General features: G+C 53.9%; 10 protein-coding genes across 10 annotated transcripts; 5 read left to right on the top strand and 5 right to left on the bottom strand.

Moving 5' to 3' along the window:
• Window positions 1-278: 278 nt before the first annotated feature.
• On the top strand, window positions 279-2,772 carry G647_02034 (uncharacterized protein; the record flags this gene model as incomplete). Its single annotated transcript, XM_008725433.1, has 2 exons — window positions 279-930; window positions 989-2,772. 2 exons carry the CDS (start codon window positions 279-281, stop codon window positions 2,770-2,772), a joined length of 2,436 nt encoding a protein of 811 aa, XP_008723655.1.
• A 1,889-nt stretch (window positions 2,773-4,661) lies between these two features.
• Window positions 4,662-6,631, top strand: G647_02035 (uncharacterized protein; the record flags this gene model as incomplete). The annotated part of the gene is made up of 2 exons (XM_008725434.1): window positions 4,662-5,712; window positions 5,826-6,631. 2 exons carry the CDS (start codon window positions 4,662-4,664, stop codon window positions 6,629-6,631), a joined length of 1,857 nt encoding a protein of 618 aa, XP_008723656.1.
• Window positions 6,632-8,045: 1,414 nt separating this feature from the next.
• G647_02036 (uncharacterized protein) lies at window positions 8,046-8,876 on the bottom strand (the record flags this gene model as incomplete). Its single annotated transcript, XM_008725435.1, has 1 exon — window positions 8,046-8,876. One exon carries the CDS (start codon window positions 8,874-8,876, stop codon window positions 8,046-8,048), a length of 831 nt encoding a protein of 276 aa, XP_008723657.1.
• A 2,270-nt stretch (window positions 8,877-11,146) lies between these two features.
• On the bottom strand, window positions 11,147-12,116 carry G647_02037 (uncharacterized protein; the record flags this gene model as incomplete). Its single annotated transcript, XM_008725436.1, has 3 exons — window positions 11,147-11,421; window positions 11,489-11,944; window positions 12,011-12,116. 3 exons carry the CDS (start codon window positions 12,114-12,116, stop codon window positions 11,147-11,149), a joined length of 837 nt encoding a protein of 278 aa, XP_008723658.1.
• Window positions 12,117-12,978: 862 nt separating this feature from the next.
• G647_02038 (uncharacterized protein) lies at window positions 12,979-13,471 on the bottom strand (the record flags this gene model as incomplete). The annotated part of the gene is made up of 3 exons (XM_008725437.1): window positions 12,979-13,146; window positions 13,193-13,308; window positions 13,360-13,471. The coding sequence occupies 3 exons, from the start codon at window positions 13,469-13,471 to the stop codon at window positions 12,979-12,981; spliced, it is 396 nt and encodes a 131-aa protein (XP_008723659.1).
• A 614-nt stretch (window positions 13,472-14,085) lies between these two features.
• On the top strand, window positions 14,086-15,753 carry G647_02039 (uncharacterized protein; the record flags this gene model as incomplete). Its single annotated transcript, XM_008725438.1, has 1 exon — window positions 14,086-15,753. One exon carries the CDS (start codon window positions 14,086-14,088, stop codon window positions 15,751-15,753), a length of 1,668 nt encoding a protein of 555 aa, XP_008723660.1.
• Window positions 15,754-16,152: 399 nt separating this feature from the next.
• Window positions 16,153-17,646, top strand: G647_02040 (uncharacterized protein; the record flags this gene model as incomplete). Its single annotated transcript, XM_008725439.1, has 2 exons — window positions 16,153-16,419; window positions 16,468-17,646. The coding sequence occupies 2 exons, from the start codon at window positions 16,153-16,155 to the stop codon at window positions 17,644-17,646; spliced, it is 1,446 nt and encodes a 481-aa protein (XP_008723661.1).
• A 993-nt stretch (window positions 17,647-18,639) lies between these two features.
• Window positions 18,640-19,902, top strand: G647_02041 (uncharacterized protein; the record flags this gene model as incomplete). Its single annotated transcript, XM_008725440.1, has 2 exons — window positions 18,640-18,760; window positions 18,863-19,902. The coding sequence occupies 2 exons, from the start codon at window positions 18,640-18,642 to the stop codon at window positions 19,900-19,902; spliced, it is 1,161 nt and encodes a 386-aa protein (XP_008723662.1).
• Window positions 19,903-21,711: 1,809 nt separating this feature from the next.
• On the bottom strand, window positions 21,712-23,070 carry G647_02042 (uncharacterized protein; the record flags this gene model as incomplete). The annotated part of the gene is made up of 2 exons (XM_008725441.1): window positions 21,712-22,573; window positions 22,661-23,070. The coding sequence occupies 2 exons, from the start codon at window positions 23,068-23,070 to the stop codon at window positions 21,712-21,714; spliced, it is 1,272 nt and encodes a 423-aa protein (XP_008723663.1).
• Window positions 23,071-25,644: 2,574 nt separating this feature from the next.
• On the bottom strand, window positions 25,645-25,920 carry G647_02043 (uncharacterized protein; the record flags this gene model as incomplete). The annotated part of the gene is made up of 1 exon (XM_008725442.1): window positions 25,645-25,920. One exon carries the CDS (start codon window positions 25,918-25,920, stop codon window positions 25,645-25,647), a length of 276 nt encoding a protein of 91 aa, XP_008723664.1.
• Between the last annotated feature and the right edge of the window lie 101 nt (window positions 25,921-26,021).

Below are 26,021 nucleotides of genomic sequence, written 5' to 3' on the forward strand. Positions count from 1 at the left end.
CACCCTGACGTCGGGGAAAATCATGGCACACGTGTGATGGTAGAAGCAAGGGGAAGTTTGTTCCTGAAGACTCGTGCCGCGCTGAAGTAGTAACGTGTGGAATCTGGCCAGAAAGTGTGAGCTCGTGCCTTTCAGCAACCTCGACTTCAAAACACTTTTATGCACGTTGCAGCCTTTTCGTATCTGTCCAGAGTCTATTTTCGAGAATCGCCACACCGTCTCATGGCCTCATCAGCTTGTCTCAGTTGCTAAACGAGGCCTCGACTGTACTCCCGACGATGCCTACCATTGATTCCCTATATTCCGACCGCGGCTATTCCACAGCAGCCACCCCGACAGCAGACCTGACTCATCCTCATCGACGGACTCCTGTAGAATCTGACAGCCTTCGTGGCTCCGGAGATCCAGACTTGTGTAACGGAGCACCTCCGCGTCGAAATTCTGCATTTCTCGAAGTTGGACTTGGTGGCGAGGACGCAATAATTGACTCCAAATTGAGGCGAGATCCCAGACCAAAGTCACAAATCCACATCCCACGTAAAGTCGACGTTGACGAACCCGAAGCCGTCGAGTCTTCCCCCACTTCGCCGGTCGAGAACCTGCCGCGTCCGCAGATGTCTTCGTACTTTCCCACCCTTCCTCGACTTCTTTTCCTCGCCCTCGTCATCGTTGTGGTTGCTCCAAGTCTTCGCAGCTCCCCTCTGTTGACGGCCAAGGCAAACCCTTTGGGCCGAGACACAAGGTCTTCAGGGTCTATCGAATCGTTGCAAGAAGTCAAGAGGAAAGAACTTCCGCAGAAGAGCAAGAGGGAGGACACCCAGACAGACGTCTGCAAACGATGGGCAGGACAAAGTGCCATCGTCAATGGGACGCTTTACTACTATGGAGGGAGGGTAACGACCTCTCCCGATCAGACCACTGACCAGTGGAGTATGCTGCTTTGCCATGGAAGATTGTCGTCTTTGCATGCTAACCCTTGGATCTGCAGATAACGATTTCCTTTCAATAGACTTGACGAAGTCCTGGCAGATCTCCTCGCCATCACTGACCGGCCTCCCTATACCTAGCGGTCCACCCGCCGTTTCGCTTGGCTACTTGTGGAGTTCATATGACGCGCTATATCTTTACGGCGGTGAATTCTCTGACACGCCTGTCGCGTCCCCCCTTCCTTTTTCGACCTGGATATACGACATTTCTTCGTCATCATGGTCCGAGTCGTCAGACCCGCAAACAAGCTCGGGAAGGAATTCAGAGCCAGCTAATCAACCAGTCCAGCGCGCAGCCGAAGGAGCAGGCGTCTCGGTGCCCAGTCTGGGTCGAGGCTTCTATTTCGGAGGACACTTGGATTTCTTGACCACTCCAGGGTGGTCCGTGTCAGTCGCACGCGTCTACCTCAGAGGTCTTCTCGAGTACACCTTTCCAGGATACAGTAATTCTGCCGTGAACGGTGGAAAAGCTGCAGGCTCATCTGGCATCTACCGCAATATTACGGATGGTGGCACTCAGGATTCAGCAGGCTTTCCCGAGCGTGCCGATGGTCTCCTGGTCCACGTTCCTGGCTTCGGTAAATCCGGCATCATCTTGGGCCTTGCGGGTGGTACCAATTCGACCTTTACCCAAATGAACGTTATCGACGTATACGACATCGATTCGTCGACATGGTATAAGCAAGCGACCTCAGGGCCCACTCCTGACATCCGAGTCAACCCCTGTGCGGTGGCGGTCTCCGCGGCCGACGGAAGCTCCACGCAAGTCTACATGTACGGAGGACAGAACCTACTGCCATATGGCGAGCAGAAGCAATACGACGACATGTGGATTCTCACAATCCCTGCTTTCACCTGGATAGAGGTTGACACTGCGAACCAAGCCAACCCGCCGGGAAGGGCTGGCCACATGTGCCATGTCTGGAATGCACAGATGGTGGTGGTTGGTGGATACGTTGGCCAGGATCTATCATGCGACAGCCCCGGGGTTTATGTCTTCAACACCAGTTCTCTGGAATGGCAGAGCAGTTACGCTGCACTTGAGACGGACGACAATCTCAACCGGCAGAAGAGTCAGCAGGACGATCCCTTAGCTCTGCAAGGCTCCTTTGGCTACTCCGTTCCAGAAAAAGTTCAGTCCGTAATTGGTGGCAATGGTGTTGGGGCAGCGACCGTCACGGCTCCTGCTCAGGCCGCTACTCAAGGGCCCCTCGCCACCGGAGGCCCGATAACGTATACCGTCACGCAATCGGACGGTTCTGTGGCGACAGAGACGGCTACACCTACCGGTACAGATGGCAGTGCTCCCAGTGTACAGCCTGGCAACCAGGACAACGGGTCTTCCGGGGGCAGCAATGTCGGAGCGATCGTTGCTGGAGTCATTGCCGGTTTGTTGGCCGTCGTTGCTGCGTACCTGGGCTTCTGCGTCTGGCTCTATCGCAAGCAGCTGGCAGTCTACAAGAATCACGTTGCCATGGCCCAAAACCAGCACCTCACTGGTGACCCGAGGTTCATTGGCGTGGGAGCGGCGGCAAGTCGACCATACACCGACAAGAGCCAGCCATCCAGTGACGGAAGTCGCTATAGTGCGGATAATCGCAGCGGCAGCAGTGGAGGCAGAGCCAACCAATTGTCGAGTAACAACCCGTACCGCAATGTGCCTGGAGGCACTGGGGCCGCGACTGCAGCGAGCAGCACCGAAGACCTGATGGCAGGCCAGGAACCGAGCTTCTTGGGTGTCGTGCTGAATCCCAGACGAAGCTTGAGGGTTGTGAACAGGGATTAATTGAGAGTCTATGAGCGGAGGAATTTATGATTCGATGAACCAAAAGAAATGATTTGAAGAGGCACATGTTTGCAGGCATAAAGTACACGTATTGTTGATGCCCGCTGTTTCGGGACTTTCGCTATTGTATATATATACCCACACAGCGATACGAAAGGTCCTCATAGATTGAAATCGAGGTTGTCCGAGGTGTCTGAAAGGACACGGCCGGGTGACGGCTGCGAATACGGGTTTGTTGAGCTGAGAATCTCATTATAAGCCTTTCAAGATTGCAGCTCTCTTGTACCTTGGATGAATGTAGAGATGTCAAGATGAGGCTCTGTCAAATTGTTTCACGCTCATAAGCGGTTCCTCCACCTCTCTTAACCCAGCTGATGCTGGCTTACCAAGGCCTGGCGATGCATACACCGACTTTGGCCCCAGAGGAGCTGTGGACGGACCAGATCCGTCCGACGACGAGGCTGACAAGTACGAAGGCCGTGCCAGAAACCCCGCGCATGTATTAATTGGAAAACGGGAGTCGTCATACGGAGTACTGTGTACCTTTCCACCCCAGGTCGAGGCAAGACTCCTCATACCGCAGCTGGTCCAAGTGTAGGGTGAGGTGTGTGTGAAGCTTCCCGCGAGAGACCACCATGAGCGCCATGTAGGGATCAGGTATTCACGTCCTGGTCTTGATCTGGCCGCTTGTCTGCAATCGGCCGAAAGTGTTTGAGCACAGTTGGGGGATCCCTTGGGTTCACAAACCTCTTGGTAGTAAGCGATGTACGAGGTTGTGTAGCGGGAGCCGTAATCAGATACACCAAGCCGGCCTTGCTGACTTGGACTTTTCCAGGTGTGGTCACTTGGACGCCTGTTGCCGTCGACCGATCCGGCGTCCAGCAGCACTCGTCATCAAGGGTGGAAGTGGTGGTCATCCAGCTGTCGTTGAACTATCTCGTACATAGCACATGCTTAAACATACACAGGTGAAGTGAAGGTGAAAGTAGGTCTCGCAAGACAGGCCAGCCCTACGAGGGTCAAATCTATATTTATGTGGTATGAGTTGGGATTAGCCGGATATCCATTCCTGTGCACGAGACTTCAAGCTCGTTAGGTTTGCATATTCCGACATGGTACGGTGTACTCTAATATACCCACAGAATAAGCCATAATTACTGTGAGATGCTCGGCTGTTCCACGCAAAATAGGTGGAATATTTCGACGTTGTCTTATGGACCAAGGCGCTTCTAAACGAACTGTATCGTACACAGTATACCCGCAATGTTGATTACTCTATCCGATTTGGGCGGATACCGAGGTCCAAGAGTACCTCGTAAAAGCTGCAGGAGCGTCAAAGGAAGGAAGGAAGCCCGACGGACGACGTCGCTGCTCCTGCTTGAAAATCTGCGCTCGCCACCCACCGCCACAGCTGCCGCGAATCGGGTAAGTGAGGGGCGCAGGCACGAACCCCACCATCGCAGGCCGAACAAGAAAACTCGGCGGCCAGCAATCAAAACGGATCTTCACAGCCTCAACACGACTTGACTATCTCCGACCTTTTCTCCATGTTGTACGACTGCCGCTTGTCCCTTTACCATGGCTTCTTGTCCCCGCCCAGAAAGACTGATCTCTCCCATGACTGGCTTGCACGGCATCTCATTCCGAGCATCCCAACATAGCATATGCCCGTCCAGATATGTGTGAGTACACCGCAACCCGTATACCGCTCTGGCGAGTAGGTTCATTCGCTCTTTTCACGACTGCGTCTTTCCTTTCGCTACCCATTTATTGCGTCGAAAGCTGTGCGCTTGCTTTGTCTGTGAACCACAAAGTGGTATTGGCTTCCTCCTCAGGCCATCATACTGTTTTCTAGTCTATTTTCACTCCACAAGCCTTTTTTGCCCACTATGTCAGATCCTGAAAAGGCGATTCCGCCAGTCGTCATCTCCCAGTGGCCAACCAGTCCCGGCTCGTCTCCGCAAACACCTATACACAAGGAGTCCTGGTCTCCTACGGATACCTCCCCTACATCTTCGAGATCAGACTCGGACAACGATGAACGTGCCCTCACACTCACCATCACACAAGCATCGCGGCAGTCGGCCACTCGAACAGCCACCCGGATAACTACACACGGCACGGATTTCACATTAGATCCCAACTATGAGGTGGACTTCGACCCCGACGACCCTGAGGATGCCAGGAGTTGGTCAATATGGTACAAGGCATACGCGATCTTTTCAATCTCGTTCGGTACGTTGTGTGTGGTGATGTATTCGACATCATATACGGCAGGCATGGCGGCCATGATGCTGGAGTTTGGAATCACCTCGGAACCGGTTGCGACACTAGGTGTTACGGCGTACTTGTTGGGCCTGGCCGTCGGTTCGTTGCTTCTGGCGCCTATTGCCGAGACTTATGGCCGGAAACCGGTATACACGATATGCCAGGCCGGGTTTACCATTCTGATCCTTCCTGCGGCGCTGGCTAAGGATTTGCCCAGTGTGATTATTGTGAGGTTCTTTGGTGCGGTGTTTGGGAGTGCCATGATTGCGAACGCCCCCGGATCAATAGCAGATCTTGTCTCGGACGAGTATCGCGCCACGGCCTTCTCCATCTGGTCAATCGGACCAATGAACGGCCCCGTCGTGGGCCCAACAATAGGTGGATTCGTGACCGAGTACATGGGCTGGCGTTGGACGAACTGGGTCGTCATGATATGGGGTGGCGTCTCCTGCATCTTATTGATATTCCTCGGCGAGACGTACGCCCCGGTTCTCCTGCAGCGCAAGGCCAAGAAACTGCGGAAAGAGAACGACGACGAGCGGTACTGGAGCCGCTACGACATTCGTGTCGGCTTCTGGGAGCTGATGCGAATCAATCTCAAACGGCCGTTCGTCATGGCCCTGACCGAACCGATCTGCATGTTCTGGAATGTGTACATCTCGATCTGCTACGGTACGTTCTATGATGATGGAATCACCCCTTCAAGTTTCCTGTCCCACTACGTCACGCCCAGGTGTAACAGTCTCGTATAAATGTCCAAATCTCGCTGACAGTCTGACGCGCAGGGATACTATATTTGTGCTTCGTCGCTTACCCGATCGTCTTCACCGAGTATAGGGGCTGGTCGACCGGCATCTCTGGGCTCTCGTTCCTAGGGATCGGCATCGGCACCATGATTATCATCTGCAGCGCATCGCCCATCCGCAAGATGATCAATTCGCATAAGCGCGACGCAGACGGCAACGTGCCCCCCGAGGCCATGATGAGCATCGTGTGCATCGCCGCGATTCTTGTCCCCGTAGGGGAGATCTGGTTCGCGTGGACGTGCTATCCAACAAGCATCCACTGGGCCATCTCCATCGCCGCAGGAATTCCCTTCGGATTCGGCAACGGCGCCGTGTTCATCTACGCGGGCAACTACCTGGCCTACAGCTATGGAATCTACGCGGCGAGCGCCATGGCCGGCAACGCGGTTATGCGATCATTCCTCGGTGGCACGTTGCCGCTCGCCGGGCCTTCGATGTATCGCGCTCTGGGACCCAATTGGGCGGGCACATTACTAGGGATTCTCGAAGTCCTGATCATTCCGATCCCGTTCCTCTTCTACCGCTACGGCGGCCGAATTCGGGAGAAGTCGACCCTCATCCGCCAGATGCGAGAGGAAGAAGAACGACAGGAGCGGAAACGAAAGAAGGCCGAAGAACGCCTGCGCAGAGCCGTCATGAGCGGCGATGAGACGGAAACCGCGCAAGCGAGGACCGAGCTCGTCCGGGTAAGAAGCCGAATTGATGACGAGAGGAGCGTTGAGGTCGCGGGCCAGGAGACGTTGAATAACATCCAAGGCTTGGGACCGGGGAAGGAAACCGTGTGAAAGCGGAGGTCCGGACAGATACCCCCTCCGGAAGAGGTCTGCATCGTGATAGACTCCGAGAGGTTTATGAGTGATGAGTGATGATGGATGAGCTTTTAGTGGCCTGCATGTTCGAAAAGTGGTCAACAGTCACTACGCCCGTCACTGTATACGATACAAGATACGGCTTAGAATTTAAGACGCATCAAGCATGGCGTTCTGGACTTAGAAAGGGACGACGGAACTGAGGTAGTTGCCTACTATATCTTGGAGACAATCCATCTGATTATTGTGTGGGAATGACAGCATTTGTGTAGTTCCTCAAACTCCTTGAACGGCTCGCCACCCAACCTATCTGTCGTCCCATGATTCCAGAGGACTTGCTGGCCCATCACTCACTGAACACGCGTCCTCACTGCTCCACTTCCTCTGATTGTATGCCTGTTACCCAACGCGTATTGTAGTCATGAAGGTGGGTGGACTGGACGGGAGAAGAAAACCGTAGCCAACCTCGTCAGCTTGTTACACGGGCCCGGATCTGGATGACGATTCTCGACGAGTGTAAGGAGAACAGAGCACCACCAGGTAGGTGGTTTCCATGTTGATCGCGGGTACGGCTTCGTGCCTGAACATCACAGGGACGATGTTTTTCGAGCTTGTTGGCGAATAAATGAACAAAGATGTTTGTCAAGTACGGAGTACCTCGTACAAGTATTAGTTCTTGTTCTCAAACTACCGTAAGCTCCTCCTGCCTGGCTGAACACCCGTTCGTGCTGGATCAAAAGTAGGGCGGGCTAGTTAGAAATCTTGGGAGGATGAGTAGTTCCTTCTTCATTGCACGACCGGTCAAAATTCCTCGTCCCACCTCTTCATTTGTTTGGACCTGGAGGCATCGCTCTTTCATCAGCCGTTAGAGGCCGTGGTCGCTCGGCTATGTAGTCATGCAGTGATGGTTGTGTTGTTCGCAGATTGGTTCAAAGACGCCCAAGCAAGGATGACAGGAATGTTGCAGGCACTGTGCAACTGCTCTCGCAATTGTGCGACTCAGCAAAGCTGGGCGATAGCGTCGACTTCGATTCACCCTGGTTGCTCGCAGCCGGGGGATTGATGCACGCTTGGTATGCCTCGAACCCGGTCCCCTGCTCTGCTCTGCTCGAACCTACCCACCTGCTCTGTTCGAAAAGCTGCTGTCAATATTTCTGCTGAAGACGTCTCCAGAATGAGACAAAAGGCTCTCTAGCAAATGTACGTATCGTCCTGTGGTCGGTTGTCACAGTGGCACCAGCTGCAGTGAGTTGAGCTGGTCCGGTCCGAAAAGATCAAAAAAACCGCTCTCAAGATGTCGTCTGGATCGTCGTTGTTCAATGTTGTCGAAATGGATACTAATGGCACGATGAGGGTGAAAGCTGGAAAGTAATTGAGCCGCTTCCCATCTTCATCTCTTCCAGACGCCCTTCTCGTCTTTCTTCCACCGCCCACCAATCGGTGTATGTGTCCTCGATGGTCGCGGGGAGTATTCATCAGCTGTCATGCCCGCAACGGACAACATCCTCACACCTTGTCGCTCCACCACTTCTGAGGGTGGGATTTCGATCGTTTTCCCGTCCTGGTCTTCAGGCGTTGATTGCCCCGAGTCTCGACCACCGACCGCTACGCCTTCGATGATATTGTCATCCAGGGTCGGAATTTTCCGCTGCTTCCACTCGTCACGCATCTTCTCCCATTCGTCCAATTCATCGGCCTCGTCGCCGCTGATAATACGTGTAAGCATGGGCAGCCCAGCTTTCTCCTTCAGTGAATACAGAGCCGGCGGTCCCGAATGCGGATGCCGCATCTCCTGCGCCCCAGCACTGATCAACAAGTTGTTCTGCGTCGCGCTCGACACGTACGCGGGAGCGGACCCCCTTCGCACGTCCTTGAACTTAGGGTCCAGCGCCAGTTTGGTTTTCACCGCGGCGGCATGTTTGGATGTGATGATGTTGTGCTCCGTGTCTTTCTTCTCTTTCTTCTTCCCAAATAACTTGCTGAAGCCGCTAGGGGACTTCCCGGAAGAGTTCTCAGGCGCAGAGCCTGCGCGGCTGCGATCCACCCCATTCATTGCAGTCAGCCAGCCGGGCTCCGATTTGCGCGAAGTCCCGGAAGCATTGCTGCTGCTTCGAGACAACGTAGGCTGGCTCGTCCTTGACTGGTCGCTCGAATGTCTGCGGTCAAGCAAGCTGCGACTTGAGGGGTCAGGAGAGGCGAAGGCATTGCGTCCGGATGCCATGGTTGCTGCACTCGACAATGTACAGTAGGTCTATACGTAGGGTTTTGCTATACGTGTTTTGATCGGAGGGAGAGGGAAGGAGAATGGCACAATCACGCACAAAGTTTACGGGCACGAGCAAGTCGATGATAAGAGGCGACGATGAGGGACCCTGAAGGACTTACTGAGGGCATCGGCAGACCCGTCCGAGCTTCCAGCACTTCTGATATCAAAATGGTGTCAGCCAGATCTGCAGTGGATGGAAGATCCAATTAGAGTTGAAGAGCAGGCATGTGGCAATCCCCATGCGAGCGGGAGCGGTACGAGTACGCCGTTGGTTCAGCAGTGCGGGCAGCAGAAAAATTGACTCTTTACCCAGCGTAGCAGTGCTTCGTGAAGATTGCCGCTGGGGTTCGGGTCTAGAGCCGCCTGATGGTACTTTACCCTCGTACCATCAATGCGGAAGAGACGCTCGAGAGGGCATGCTGACTGGGAGGTGTTGGGAAACTTAGACGCGGAAAGAGTGTGGCAAGCGGAAAAGCGGGATTGAGTGCCTCCAGACGTGGCTTGACTTGCGCATTGCTCTGACTAACCCGCCTAATCATTGGACACTAGAGATTCTACGGAGTAGATTCGAGTTCATTAGCTAGAATCATGATGAAGTCGGACTTAGACGCACCGAAACACGCAAGCGCGTTATTTATGTGAAGCAGCTGTTCTTGGCTACCTATGTAGCATTCAGCCCGACGAGTCGCACTCCCGTCCGTTAATCGTCCTCTACTCTGTACTCCGTACAATCCCAACCATGACGGTAGCCGCGGCACCTCGATAGGTACCATCTTGTGCTCTATCGCTAGAAACACGAGGTTGATGATGAGAGGGACGCAATTGTACTTGCTTTGTTGTGACGGCAACCAACGATACGCGTCTCTCATCCCAAGCAGCCTCAGCACTGAGTTTTATCCGCAACCTGTTGTTTTATTGAATGTCAAGCAGATTAACCCTGATGGCCCGTTCCATCCTTCTGGAGTCCCGACATTGACGACTGCCGGCAGTCAATCAGTTCCCGGGAGGCGTGATGGCGCTAGGGCACATTACACAGCATGCAAGACGACCTCCCTATATCACCTCAGCCTAGCATGTTGATCCGCCTAGCAGGGAGGTGGCAGGCGGCTCTCTTGACAAGCTGCGGAAATACCTTGCATACCATTCCAGCAGAGTTGGGCCAAAGCAACCTCGAATATGGACTGAGTCGGTGGTCGTCCTAATCGTCCTAATCGTCTGCTCCTCGTTATCTTCTTCCAACGCCCGTAATTCATGCTTTCACCTCCACTGTCCCTTTCCACGGGTTTCAATTCGAAGCACGGGCCGTCGAATGCCTTTGGCCAAGGTTGATCAGTATATCCATCAAACCCGACAGAGACATACCAGGGACTACCGTGTACTGCCATTGCTGAGGCCAGAACAACAGTACAGCACAGGCCAAGGACATTTGTCCCGTGCGTCTTCTACGCGAGGGGTTGTCGTAGATATTACGTTCACTTCTACCTCCAATGGCTTCCTTCCGCAGCGAATGGTCAACGATGAGGGTCGCCGAGTTTTGTTCCTCGCTGCTGTGTCTGCAGCCGTTCTTGCGCCAACCTCAACATCTTGCCTTGCCCGGATTCTAGTGCGTTCGACCAAAGTGCGCCAAAGGGGGATACTTGGATTCATGCGCATCTGGATCCATACAGCCCTGGACCTAGATATGGATCCGCTGTCTTCACAGATGTCTTCCCAGATGTCTTCACGCACCTATCCTGGAGGTTGTAAGGCGTTGGTTTTACACGGCTTACGCAAAGCAGGTTGACGGCAAACCGTCCCTCGTCCCATACCCACTCACCACAATGCTGGCACCTATCTAGGCAATGACGACGGACGAGATGCGGACGTCGACAGTATGATGGGCTAATTACCGACAATGACGGTACGCTTAGGTTGACAAGCTTACGCCGGCACAACGACCGACGCAGTCAGCGTGCCTGGAACATTTGGACCATCCCGGTGATCATGGTCCATTGGTGGGTTCGGGATCCTCCATGATCTCGACCGCATCCGCAAGATCGGATGGTTATCAAACTGCACTGCTTGAGGAACGATGCCTCCTGTGGTGGTCTAAGGAGCCCAATCGTCGAAGTCACACACGGCGGTCTCCCTCCCATCCACTTCCATGTTCAGAAACTCGACGTGCTATCCCCTTTCCTCTGGCTAGCAGGCCGTCAAGCGGGAGATACCGAGGTCATCGAGTAGTATCAGTCCTCCAACTCCTCATGCGCACTCTCCACCTCACTATGATACTCTTCCCTAGCCTCCTGTAAGTCTTCAATATCACTGCTTGATGCACTTGAGCCTTCTTCGTCGACATTCCGCTGTGCTTCCTCGAGGTCCTCGCGCGCTTCTTCGAGGGATTCACGCTGGCTGGATGACAGCTCTGGGTTGTCTTCAAGAGGTACAGGAGCCGCCGCCGGAGGTGGCGCGCCGTAGCCATAGGGCGCGGGGGCGGGAGCAGCGGAAGCGGCGCGGTGCTCTACATCAACCTGAATCAGCACCGAGCTTGTGGCGCTGAATTGATGTCCTGGGGGAAGGTCACTTACCGTCGTCACTATCATCTAACGCATTTGCAGCGAGAGCACCCACTACTGCACCACCGACGCCGGCAGCAAGCACTGTGCCCATTCCATGGCCCTTCTTCTCTTGAGCACGGACATCGCCATAGTATGCGCGCTGGTTTTCATCATGTCCTTGCTGATATGGCACGCCGGGCGGCATGGCATGGCCATAGCTCTGATAGTACCCTGGTCCGCCTGGCGGTGCCGGTGGAGGGCTTCCTTGCCATATCGGTGGCTCCCACTGTGTCCGGCCGGTCGCTTGTTCAACGTAGTAGTACCGCTGGCTGTTTTGATCCCATTGCGCTATCCAGCCCGGGGGAAGCGGAGGACCTGACGGGGGAGGACTGCCATAGCTAGGGTAAGGCTGCTGGGGTTGATATTGTCCATACATATCTGGTGGCGGCTGATTGTGAACGTCTCTGGTGTCGCTGTGGCCATGACCTGAAAGGACTCACAGGTCAGCAATTACACAGAGCGACGTGATCGCACCATCCGCTGGCGTCTCACCTCCTTCGTCCTTTTGCTTATGCTCTCCGTCCTTTTTCTTATCCTTGTCGTCATCATCGTTCAACATCTCCTTGAGTTCATCTTTGAGTTTCTTGAAGAAAGACATTTTGGTCTGCGTGGTGCTGCTACGGCTTTGGAAGTTTCACTATGGGCAGAGAGGGAAAAACTCGAGATCGAGATAAATCAGCAACCTTTGTGTTTGAGAGGCCGAGTCACCAAGTGAAGGGCAAACAGGGCTAATCCGCCCGAACTTCACCTGTCACCAGCAGCAGTTCATGCATGTCATGGGCCCCGGTTAAGCTGAAATGCCAGCGCATCAGGCGCTTGCTCACCTTCTACCTAGATTAGTAGAACCCGTCTGTGGGACCGAGCCGTGCCTTCGTTCCGAGATGTGTTCTATACCAGGTCTCGATCTTCCTTGGCTGCATGTGTACATGGACAACTTGGCATATGGTTGGACGAGACGTTCCAACGAGCCTTGGCAGTATCTCTTTGCATGAGCGACGCGTCATGCCACTGGGTATTGGACTAGTAAACCGCCGGAAGACGAGCACTTTGGGGGCGGTCTTCTTTGATAGAGGCAGAAAAGTTAGAAAGAGGAATGGGACGCAGAATGCAAAGTGCCCAAGCTAACTACATCGCACGGGCTGGGGCACCAACTGAAATAACTACACATCCATCACAACACCATCCGCGGGACGTATATGCGGGAAACAACGAAAGCAAAGATCAGGGGCATGACAAAGGAGAGATGAAGAACAGGCTGCTACAGGGCGGAGAGCCTCCATGTTCGTCCTGCACATCCTCAGCCGCTCTCTTGAGCCTTCAACTGACCCAGGCTGTGCGAGCATCAAATCAGTCATTTCGGGTATTGGCCTCTCAATATGAAACTTCTCAGGAGGGAGCAAGTTGTTCGACACCATCCAGATTAATCTCTCGCCGACGCCGACTCCAGGTCATTGGGACCATTACTTGCCGCCAAACCAGCTGCTGATGCCGCTCTTCGCCTTTGCAGCCTTCTCTTCCACAGTCTTGTCAAACTTGTCGATGGCGCTGTTGATCTCTTTGCCAGTCTTCTGGCTCAGTTCCTTCGCTCTAGCTTCAGCATCGGAGAGTTTGGTTTTGGCATCGGCCGACTGCATCGTCAGCATACAGACCATGGTATTCGGCTCAGGAACCTACAGCTTGATCGAACTTGTGGCTGGCTTGGTTTGCCAGTGCTTCTCCCTCTTTCTTGGCTTCCTTTTCTCTACCGGGCAAATCGTTCTTTATCTGAGAGGAGACCTTGGAGGCATCGGCTGTTCATCACGTCAGTGAGGTCCGAAGTAGAGACTGCGGTGTCCGCATACCTTCGAATTTCTTTTGGGCCACCTTGGGGTCCCCTCCAGCGTTGTAGAGGTAATACCCGACACCACCGGCGGCAGCCACACCAAGTAGAGTGAATGCTCGATTCGATGACATGATGGAAGGTTTCGATGTGAAGTGGTTCAGGAACGGAGGTTGTCTGGAACTGAATCGCTCAATGTTGTCTGAGGGGCCAGGGCAGCTCGTACCAAAGGAAGAGGAGGTCAGAAGCCAGAGCAACGGCAAAGGTGAGCTCGGCGATCAATCACAAGCCAAGGTGGAATGATTGCACCAGCCAGAAGCTCGTCGAATGTGCAGCTGCACGCATCAAGGTGCCCTTTAGCAGTGACATCATTGGAGGCGTCCAAATCAAGATGCAAGGTGCGGGGCGGACCAGCCACAAAGCTAGATGAGAAGCCTATGAGTTACGGTGCCTGGGCCTGCGGCGACGACGTAAACACTGTGAATGTGAGGTGCTCCAGGCTGCTGCTCTCAGCGCCACATATCTTTTCGCATACTATGCAGCATAACGCCGTCCCGTTTCGATTCCATTTCCCTTGACCCATTTCCTTCTGTTACGTGCTCGTTGATGACGCTGATTGAAGTACTCCTCGGCCCTAAGTGCTCTTGACGGAACTCTCTGTCAGTCGCGCAGCTGCCAATCCTTGCGTCCAGCTTGGAGCTGAGAACCTAGTGTCCACGTTTCCTGTTCAATTCCAGCCGCCAGAGGCATGTCCGACAATGTCTCTAAGATCCTGACTCGAATTGCCACGCATGACGGTCCGGCTGATTCCTCCGACCATGAAATCTCCCTTCTCGACACCACCGACCAAGGGGACGAACCTGGGTCTGGGGACGAGCCTCGATCTGGCTCTCCCAGCGCGGGCACAAAAGAGCTGGCTAGGAATGGGACTAGAGATTCCTTGAAGGGTCAATTTACACGAGGGAGATTTGCCAAATATCAGCAAGGACGGTATCACTCGAAAAAGGACAGCGTGACCACGGCGGATGAACCTTCGTCGAAGTCGTTGTCAGGACAGCACGCACAAGATGTCGAGGCTCAGCCCGGGACTCAGACGGTCGACTTCGCATCGGCTGGGCCTGTCGCGGTGCCAGTCGAAAGGGGACGTCAGAGTGCTGACAAGAGAAGACGAGAGTCGAGAAGGCTTAAAGAGGAAGTCTCAGAGATCGATATTCTGTACGAGAACCAGCGCGGATCTTTCTTCTGCGGCATCCCTCTCTATTCGCACTCTTCCCTCCTACCCATCGACCCTGGCCCCTGGACGAACAAAGACTTCAAGGATTCACCGGTCGATATTACGAATGCGCAAGTACCTGACCCAAGCTGGGGATGGGCGTGGAAGACGTGGTACGTCGACATGAGCCACGACGTGGACGAGGAAGGTTGGCAATATTCCTTCGCTTTCGGTCGGAATTGGGTCTGGCATGGCACACATCCTTGGTTCCACTCATTCGTCAGACGGAGAAGATGGCTGAGGAAGCGGGTCAAACGTGATCCCGAAAGGAGGAGGGGCAGGCCAGGGACCATGGGTGAGGCGCACAACCTGACTGGCGATTACTTCACTATCCATTCTAGGCGCGATCGTAGTCCGATCGACGCTGTAGATGGCACCGCTAAGACCGCCCGGCCATCGAGCTTCATCAGCTTCGCCAGTACCATCGATATCAACGAACCGCCCGAGGACATTAAGGACATTGCGAGCCTGCTTACCGCGCTCAAGCTCGCCAAGATCGACCGGGAGAAGATTGAGGTGGTGAAGAAGTTTGTCAAGCAAGGGGGAGAGGAATTGGCATATCTGAAGGACCACATTCCCCAAATCATGTCTTTCCTCGTCTTCCAGACTTCCAGAACACAACTTCTCTCCTACCTTAAGAAGACAGCAAACGAGGCGCGCCAACACCGACAGGATCATGAAGACGAGGAAACGCCAGAAGGGGATGCTGAAAGTCGCAGGATTGACAATCTTCTCGCCGCAGTCGACGCTGCGAACGCAGAGATCGGAGGCCTGGAGTATTGGAGTGATCGGAAGCATGTCTTGAAGACCCACGATAGTGACTGCCTGACAATGCAAACCATTGCAACAATATTTGATCAGCCCGCGCCGAAACCGAAGTTCGAGAACGACCCAGTGCACGAGATCAAGGGCATATCAGAAAAGGCTGACATTCCTGACGAGAGCACAGAGTCCATCTTCAATGCCACACGCACATCGGGATCGCAGCCGCCGGACGAGACAGATGAGAAGCTGGATGAAGCTGCGAAAAGAGAGGATAAGGGCAAAGGCCGGGCATATGATAGCGAAGATGACCAGATCGAGCAAGACTCGATCCCCCGGCTAGGATCCGATGAAGTCTATGTTCCGGATGCGGAGGACTAGTGGTCTGGAAATGGGCAATGCATTGTTAATTAGCGCAGGCGTTGAGCGGTAAATCTGTGCAGGAGTAGGGAAATTATTTTGCGTGGTCTGAGAATGAACCGGCGTGTCTGGTTTGTCAATTGTTGAGTGGCTGGCGAGGCTGGGAACTGGCAATATAGCCACATCCGGCTAGTTCGAACGCGGTCGCGTAATGACGCGTCTAGTGCAGATCTCGACCATTGGACCTGGAAGTTCTTCAATGAATGAATTTCATACTACCAGAAGTACGGAGTATTCCTGGGCTAATCCTTGAGCTGGCTGTTCCTTTCCTCATCCTACTTGTACTATTGTCTCGTGCCCTTGCAGTCAGTGGTGTTAGAGTTATTCATCTGTGGTCGCACCTTCCTTCTCACGTCCGCCATGGCTCCTTCCGTTCGTGGAACATCAACTCGAGTCAGTAAACGACAAGCCAGCGTTCGCACCAACGCCAAAGTTTCAAAAGTCATCAGGAATTACCCAATCTTGGAGGAGGAATTGGAAGAGGTTGCTCTCAAACAAGCGGCCGTTTCCACGAAATCGGTCAGACAGACGGGCAAGCACATCCCTAAGCGCAAACGCGATGAAGTCGAGGACGACAGCGAGGCAGAACCAGTAGCTGCACCAGCCAGCTCCATCAAGGTGAAGAAGGTCTGATACACCGCCCCCTAATCTCCGTACATACTAACATCTACGAAGGCCAAAGTGCAACTCCCAACACCTCCCTCGAGCCAAAGACAGAGTCCGGTTGACCATGAACTGTCTCCGACGCTCACTTTCCGCCAGCTTTCGCTCGACCCCCCGTACGCTGTCCGGTCGCAGGAAGCGCTCCCACCGGTGCTGCAGGACTTTGTGTCGTTACATGCGGCGTTCCTCAAAGCCTTTTCACTCCACATCGTTCATAATGGTCAAACCGCACCAGCCAACCTGGCTAGTTTGTCGGGCTCTGTTACGCGATTATGGAAGAAGCACACGGTCTCCAAAGAAGACATACAACGCATGCTGGCCATCTATGAATTGGACGTTACGACACACTTTAGTGGCCGTCTCCTCAAACACCAGGAAGGACCGTTCAAGTTAACAATGACCGGCAGTGACTACGTTCGGTACACCGTCGAGTACGTGGGCTGGGGGAGCAACAGACTGACGAGTTCACGTTGGGATGAGTACAACCTGCAGCAGCTTTATGAAGCAGAGGTCGAGGGTCTCTGGATTTCGTCTCGGAAGAATCCGAACTGCTGGGTTCACGGCGAGGTTCGCAACTTTCCGAAGCTAGATTTTGCTGTTGGAGTTCAGACCCAAGCACGGAGAGCGAAAGCCGAAGCTGCTCGGAGGGAGATCTTGGGACTTTCTACTCAAGCACAGAATCGGCAGGGCGCACAGTTTGCAGTGCAGCCAATCAAAGATACCCAAGATGCTGAAGTCCAGAAGCCGGAGACCGTTAAAAATCGAACCCTCTCTCTGCTGGATCGCGTCAGAGCCAAAGCGGTTGTGACTGCATCGGCGGCATCCGAATCTCCAGACGCAGTCATTCGCCGATACGCCGTGGGCCGCATCTCTGAAGTGGTCGAGATTCTACGCATGAAGCAACAACGAAAGTTGAGCTCGACCTTCATCTCATCGGTCCACTCGAGTCCAAGCAAAGTCCGCTCCAAAGTATCATTCAGCATGAACCAGCTGATCAACGATATCAAAGACAGCTTGAGGATCCCCCTTGGAGACTCGGAGATCAGGATGTGCTTCAAGATCCTCGAGTCTGAGATCCCGGGCACGTGGCTCTCGACTCACGCTTTCGGGGCTGTCCAAAGTGTTATTCTTAGTGGGCCTGGCTTGAGTGGTGTCAAGGTGAAAAAGATCCTTGATGAGCAAATGTGTTGAGTGAGGGTTAACAGACGTTGGACAAGGGGAAAGGCCGTGTCGAGGAGGAGATGCAGGCGCCGCGCGACATCAAAAGTCGGTCTACAGTATGTTCGATCCTGCCGCGTTCAGCGTTGCCATTAGCGTTTGTACATTCATGTTTCTTGTTTGATGGAATGGAGTGGAATTCGGATCGGAAAGGACATTGGGAGCTTTGAGAAGATAAGCAATCCTTCATAAGTGGTCGAAGCAAGGAGGTTCGAGCGCCGGGTTCGGTGACTATTGTATGTCGACTGGGTCAAATGGAATGGTAGTAAGACAGAACTTTGAACAAAGATTCAGTCTACTCTTCCGTGTCCCTTGTTTAATTGTGGCCGTGACCGTGAATGGTACTCTGCTTCAGCACTGACCCTTCAGACGGAGGTATCTGATCTATTCCGTATCACGCCCCATCATCTCTCGCTAGCCATATTCGAGACCCAGTCTTGCTCCAGCCTGTCCTTGCCGTATACAGGTTGGTGGCGGTCTTGTCATGCTTGTCGGCACCAGTATACAGCTGGCTTGTGCGCGTGTGTAAGGGTCCTGGATGACCACAAGCGATGATTGTCCCCGAACGTCCTTGTCCCTCAGAAGCTCTGGCAGATGATCGTCAGGCGTCCTGGACCGCCATCAGACTCCCACCGCCCATGCCTGCCCCGGCTATCGTCCCAGCACACTGCTCCTGGGGAGATAAGAGTAATCATGGTATTCGGCGTCGGCCATTTAGACGAGGGCCATGTCATCGAAGGGCGCACGGAGATCTCCAATTGAGATGGGAGGCTAGTGGACACATCGCTTTCGAATGGACATACGCCATACACTCTTACATTGAGCAGCTGAAGGTCGGCAGTGAACGTCCGGGGGGGCAAGCATTTCGTGCCAACTGTCTTGACAAGTGCCTACGCCATTACGAACGGTCGTCGCAGAACGGAGAGAGAGACAGAGAAACCTATCTGTAACCCGGGCGCTTCAGCAATGTCTGGCGGAGCACCCGTGCTCGTTCCCACAGATGGCGTGAAGGACGACGACCCGATCGTCTTGTGCATGGAAGATATCAAAGCCGTCGCAGATGCGAAGCTCCACGAAGTCGCGAGAGGTAGGTCCGCATGAGACACAAAAACACCCTCCCCTCCTTCACGACCGCGAACGAGGGCAGCTGGCTCACCAAAAACGTCTTACAATCTGCTTGTGTTATCAGACTTTTACAATTCCGGCTCCACATACCAAATGACCATCCACGAGAACAGCTCCGCGTTCAACAGGTACCGGCTGCGGTCTCGCGTTCTGGTCGACGTCTCGAAGCTCAGCACCCAAACTACATGTCTCGGGGGCACCGTCAAGTTCCCGCTCTGCGTATCCCCGGCTGGGCTCCAGGCGATGGCGCACATGGACGGCGAGCTCGCGACAGCGCGCGCGTGCGCCAAACTCGGCGTCAACATGGCCATCTCGAGCTTCTCGAACTACAGCGTTGAAGAGGTCGTCGCGGCCGGCGCCGGCACCGGCAAGATCAGCCACGCCATGCAGCTGTACACGATGAAGGACCGCGCGCTGCAGGAACGCATCATCCAACGCGCCGAGGCCGCGGGCTGCAAGGCCATTTTCCTGACGGCCGACTCGCCCGTGCTCGGGGTGCGGTATAACGAGTGGCGCAACGACTTCCGCACGCCCGAGGGTCTCGAGTTCCCCATGCTGGAGTGGACGAGCGAGAAGATCCGCCAGCAGACGCACGACAGCGGATTCACAAAATTCAACGACGACTCGCACAATTGGGCCAGGGACATCGCGTGGCTGAGGGAGCGGACCAAGATGCAGATCTGGATCAAGGGCATCGTCACGGCCGAGGATACCGAGCTGGCCATCCAGCATGGCTGTGACGGCATTTTGGTCAGCAATCACGGCGGCCGGCAGCTGGACGGCGTCCCCGCGACGATTGACGCGTTGGTCGAGTGCGTTGACGCCGCCAAGGGGAGGATCCCGATCCACATGGACGGAGGCGTCAGAAAGGGCACCGACATCTTCATTGCCTTGGCCCTGGGCACCGACTGTGTCTGGGTCGGCCGGCCCGCGATCTGGGCGTTGGCGTACAATGGACAGAAAGGCGTCGAGAAGATGCTGGAGATGCTGTACGAGGATTTCAGGCGCTGCATGGCGCTCTGCGGCTGCAATAGCGTCAATGAAATCAAGAGGAGCTGCCTGAGCAGAATGGGACTGGACGGCGTGCTCAGGCGCATGGAGTAGAGCCAGTCACTGGGGGAAATCGTGACTTTTTCAGCCCTGAGCAAGCCAGGCAAGTTCAGGTGGTTTACCATCAGTAGAGTCCGTGTTTCTTTAGAGTCCGTGTTTCTTTAGAGTCCGTGTTTCTTTAGAGTCCGTGTTTCTTTAGAGTCCTGCGTTCTCAACATTTGCTCTTCCTCCATTTCCGTTACCTGTTTGACTTTGCTAAGGCTCTTCTCCTATTCGAGAAATGCGCAGCGTCGACTGCCGGGGGAGAACGCTCAAGCGCATCAGCTTGGGAAAAGTCACGGTATACATATGTCGTAGGGACTCTTAGGAATCCAGCCACAATGATCCTGCCAGTGCTGATGCTCGAAAAGGAACGCATGGAACGCGACTGTCGTTGGGAGATCAGCGTCCATAACGTTTATAAGTGGATTACAGGCGCAGCCTCGCCCCGACCGTTGTCAAGGCGGATACGGGATATCCCTACTGAGTACTCCGTACTACCGTGCCCTGCCAGGGTCATCCATGCAGTGACGTCGGGCAGATGAAACAACCAATGCTTCACATCCTGGCCATGCTTGTCCAGAGGCCATGGCGTTTGTCACGGCGGACTCGACACGACGCACAATGCAAAATCGGGAGAACAAGCGTAGAGGTTCATATGAATGTTCAAAAAGGGCTTCTTGGCCCCTCGGTCATTAGGTATTATAGTATTAGATTACCACTGTCGTCCTGTCATCTGGTGTCTCTGCGCACACCTGGAACTGCGCCCATGTCCCTGGCCCACTTGCTCTGTGATGGATCCTGGCTGGTCAGCTTAGGTCAATGGCCGTGGCCCGTTACACAAAATAAGCGCCAGCCACTCTGCATAACATTGTGCCTCCATGCAATAAAGCCTTCACACCGCGTCGCCGGAGATGTGGCTGGGGCTGAACCACATTGTGAGGGAATGGGAAACATTGCATGGATTCCGAACTGCGCACATTGACCAGGGTGGCCTTGACTTGACAGCCACGAATTGCTTCGCAAAAGCTCGCTCGTCCAATCCAGATGTTCCATTCCTGAATGGTCATTCGCCGCCTCAAATGCTTCACTACCCGCCCCCGCCTTTATCATAATCGGCCTGGCCCTGGCACCGAATAAACGCTTGAAGCCCATGAATAACTCCTCAACTTCCTCTTGCTTGCTCTTTCCTGGTCGGTGTGCTCCGTCGCGAACAAAGCGATTGGCATATCGGTCATGAGTCTCGATATCAGTGTTGTACAATGCAATATGCAAAGCGAATGTAGTGTCTCAATCCAGACGGTAAACAGTAGCCGCTGGTTATCAAACAGATCTTGAAAACCCAGATAGTCCAGGTCTTCTGGTGCAACGCAAACTCCGCAGCAACAGTGTGCCGATGCCAGTTGTCTGCTGAAATCCATAGTCAAAATGGCTGGACTTACCCATCGTGCCTCCTCCAAGGCACTGCCAACCATAACAAAAGATCAATTGAAAATTTGTCCAGAAGGAGGATTATGTCGATTCCGATCCCAGTTCGAGTCAGCCTGATTAAAGGACGGATGGAGCTGAAGCGACTGGCGTGGCCTGCTACTCGAAGCAAGACTTGTCGGGAACGGAATGCCGGTAGCGTTTTGTTGATTACAATGGCTCGGTAGCCAGCTGTTCTATGTGTTCGACTCGGAATGTTATGTCGCTCAAATGCCAAGTTCTGTGTCCATGAAAGCGATCGCTTGAATCGTCATAAAGCGCCGATGCCAATCACGCCGAGTATGCGTCGATGGGAAATCGTGATTTCGTGGAGGTAGGTCCGTGAGACTGTGGTCCTCATCTCTCATGATTGGAGTATGCCTCTGTCCATTGCTTGGGGCTCTCCTCAGTCGGGCTCAAAGAGCCAGAGGAAATGGAAGAAGAAGAGCCAATCGTCCACTCGTCGCTGTCGGGATCAGACCCATGCAGGCCGGCAATACCATAACTGTAGTCGTTTTGGGTCTCTCCGACCTCAATGTAATCATAGTCCCATCTGTATCGCTTGTCAGGCTGGAGTCGCGGCAGGAATCTAGCCTTTGCAAAGTAGAAGATAGTCCCAGCCATCAAGCTGCCAGCGACGAGGTCAACCGCGTAGTGGTGTGACAGGTACATCGTCGACCACCACAACCAAGCAGCGTAAAAGGCCCACAAGGGTGTGTACCGCGGGAATATATGGCTCATGAACAGAGCTTCGAGAGTTGACGTGGCAGCGTGAAGCGATGGGAATGCGCCAAACACCATCGGGGAGGCTGTGAATCCCGAGGTATACATGTCGAACCCAAGCAAGGCATCGATGCGCGCCAGACCGGCCGGCGAACCCTTCATCGAGTAGTTCGCGGGAGCCAAGCCATACATATTCTCGTACCACGGAGCGGAGCACGGGAATAGGACTTGAATCATGACACCGGCCAGGTTCAAATAGCCGAAGGTGAATCCGAACACTGGTAGGGTTGAAGGAGGTCCGAAGATGAAAATGACAGCCGCTACCACGAACGGCCCGCCGAAGTGACCCAGTCCATAAGGGAACCATGCCAACAGATCCAACACGGTGTTCTTGTGAGCTGAGAGGATGTTGCTTAAATTCGCGCCATAGAGGATGTTCTCGAGAGCAGGGAGGACTTTGACCCAGATCGGAGGTCTCCACTCGGACGGAATAAACCTGTCGCGCACAATGTTAGGCGCGTTTCTTGTGGAGTGGAACTCTGCTACTCGTCGCAGAACCAAAGAAGCCCGAGAGAGAACTCACCTGCAGGCGTAGAAGAAGATGAGGTACGCGGCAATGGGCGTAAAAGGGCGGAAGAACTGTCGTGTAATCGGGAATATGAACGAGGAGAGGAGGAGTGTAGCGACCGCCGTCTTGACCAGGGGACCAGGATATTCAATGATGCTCAGCGAGAAGATGCCCACCACCGCCAGAAGTAGCCATTGGCCGTCGTAGATAGTCCACCTGTGGCTCTGTAGAGATCGTAGTGTATCTGCAGGAGAGAAAGACGTCTTTAGCGCGGATATCGAAGAGGCAGGCGACGTCCGATTCCGCAGCTTTGATCTTAGGCGGCGTCGCAATCTATGTGGGACCAACAGCTGTAATGATTTCCATGGTATCTGTATTTGCTGCTTCTTTTCGGCGTCCTTCCAGGACGGAAGAGAGGCCTGCATTACACCTGACAACGCTCGCAGAGGCACGATGCTTTAATCAACGTCCGCGGCTCGGCTTCAGAGGAGGCAGATCTGGGATACAAGCGGAAGTCGATGGAGATGAGGGCAAGGAGGGAGAGGGTGTGAGACGTCGAGCAGAGGGGTCGAGGAAAGGCGAGCACAGGATCCGAGGCGTCCGGAAGAATGATAACCAGAAACGGAAGAGAAAGGAAGATATGGAAGTAGTAGAGTTACTGGGAGGAAAAGAGGTGGCAGTGGTGAGGGCTTAGGTGAGCATGTCAGAGTGTGGATGTCGGCGGATGGTCTTGAAGCAAAAGGAAGCAGCCTAGGCGAGCAACTGTGCGGTACGAGTACCCACGTCCTTTAGTTAAGTTAATCAGCCGTGCCTGGTCGCTTAGGGTTGTCCACCAGTAAAGTGGCTCAAGCGATTTGTGAAAGGATACGAGTAGGATCAGGCCAGCCAAAGAGAGCGCTCTATGCCCAAGAAGTCGTTATTCACGAGCACAAGTGGCTGAAGCGTGGTGCATAACTTCGGGGCTCCTTTGTGACAGGCTCCTCGGCCTCTCTAGGCTCCACCACAGGCCGGCCCAGAGCGCAGCTTTTGCCCCCTTTCCAAACAGCACTCCCGCGAAAATTCTCCCTCAATTCGACGTCACCATGAGAATGCCCGCAGTCGCGGCAGACTCCCAGTGCGATGATGCAAGCACGCAGATGTCAAAGGTCATGACGGTGCCGCCTCAATTTTGCCGGGCGGTGTCATCGATGTCGAGCACCGAAGTATTGGAAGCTCTCTCAATCTCGCACACATCGCGTTTCCAATTTGCAAGCCTGCCTGGGATCTCCAGGAGAGAGGCATAAATTGAGCCCTTCACGCGAACACGAACACGAAGGATTAACAGGGCATTTGTGCACAAGACACTTAGGATCTCGGATGGGTGCCGGGGATAAGCGATTGCGGACCCGCGTGATTGCTGCCAATCTCTGCCGCTAAAATCTCTCGCTGGTCATTACATCGGTTTCGGACCTAAGTCCAACAAACCCGACTTTCTCCCCACTGTCAGACACTTTTTGATTTTGGTCAGTGAACTACCAGAGTCTCCATCTGCCCTCCAATTTCCCTTGCCATTGCGCTAGCTATCAGAAGCGCGTGTGTACTCGTATAGAGGAGCGCGTGTGTACTCGTATAGAGGAGCGCGTATGATTTTGCTTTCAACGAAGCCCCTCTTCCGGCTCCAGAATTGTGGGATGATCGACAATTGCTTCCTGGCCGAAGCCTTTCTTGCACGTGAACAATTTGCATAAAGAAAAGCTCACACTCACAAAGACCCATGGCTTCCGCCCGAAGCCGAGCGCCAAATCAAAGGCTCTGCATTGAAGGGGCTGAAAATAACCGCCAGTCAGGGTCTCCATACGCGAGGTCATCTGCACGCACAGGGCAGTCTTGCATGTTCTGCTTGGCTTTCTTTGGTGGCTAGCATGTACGAGGTGGTGCCTTTCGAGCTGACGTGCATGAGGCAAGGACTGCTGTGTGACTGCTGGCACCAGCGGGCGAACAGGCTGCTCAAGTAATCGGCGGGTGCTTGATCATTTGATGAGTGATGCTGTCCCAGCAACCTTATGAGGGTCTGAGCACAGACCACTTCAGTCGCAGAGCCTTGCACTAGTTACCCAATCTTGACCTGGGTACGGAGTATCTGTCCAAGCATATCTTCTCGAGTCGGATATTGATGTGCCTGAGAATATGCGCGGTCAAGCACTTTTGAGTCGATCCTGATAATATGAAGCTCGGTTCACGAAGCCTGCAATACTTCATTTGTAAAGAGGTTGCCAATTCTGATCATTTCTAGTTGACGTTAACTTCATCCGAGACCCTATGCTCCTTGCTTATTCTGGGGTTCATGAGGTGTAATCCTGCCATTCCCTGTCCCCATCTGCAGGGTATATAACTGTCACTAGAAGCGTACCTTTCCCGCGAGATGCCAACGGTAGTCCCGCGTGCCATTTAGAACCATAGGGGCCAAGATCAGCCTGCTCAAAGCATGAAATCTCCTCAAGTCTGTCATATTGGGATCCTGTCATACCCTTCCTCTGAAATCAATGCTGCTGCAGCTCGACCAGACTGATGGGATCTCATACTGAAGAAAGCGTGGAAGCCGCATTGATATTTCATACTGCACCGTTGTGTGTAGTCATGGTCAGTATTCCCAGCACAATTGCAGCGCCCACAGTCGCACTGCCTCTGAATTGAGCCTATTGCGTCCTATTTTGGGTCGAAGTTGTCCTCGACAGTGGAGTTTGCGCGGATGTCGTCCTCGACAGACTGTTCTGGTTGGAGCTTTGTCGTGAGAGAGTGGGAGCGGACTGCGACGAGGACGGATTGCGGGAGAATCTAAACACCAGTAATTAGCGTCCCGTCTCACAAGCTGTGCTCAAATCGAGTGGATGCAATCAATGGCGCAAGGCACACTCACGGATTCCTCTTCTCTGCTGGTGTGGGTGTCTTGCTGCCTTGACCCCATCCTAGCATGGGCGACTGATAGTTCGGCCAAGCAGCGTTGTTCCAGACTTTTGTGATCACACTGCGCATGCCATGTCAGCAATTCCGGACGTTTCTGTCGCAACGGGCTTGGTGTACCTCTGAGCTGCATCCTCCTGTTGCTCTTGCGATACATGCTTCACGCCGACTTTCATGCCTTCTTTGGAGAATGAGACGTTCTTTCTCTCAAGTTTTTGCCGCGTCTTCTCTCCGACCTCGTTTGCAATCGAGTAGGCCACAAATCCCACAACTGCGACAACGCCGAGGACAATCACAAGGATGATGAGCGGTATGAGGTTGCTCGTCTTCGCCATCGTGTATCGAGGGATGGAGGTGGAACGTAAGTATGGGATAAAGACTGAGACCGAGGCCGTAGAGTCTCCCTTCCTGGAGAATTGAAGTGAGCAAAAGAAAC

Source organism: Cladophialophora carrionii (assembly GCF_000365165.1).
Source record: "Cladophialophora carrionii CBS 160.54 unplaced genomic scaffold supercont1.1, whole genome shotgun sequence".
Classification (NCBI taxonomy): Eukaryota; Fungi; Ascomycota; class Eurotiomycetes; order Chaetothyriales; family Herpotrichiellaceae; genus Cladophialophora; species Cladophialophora carrionii.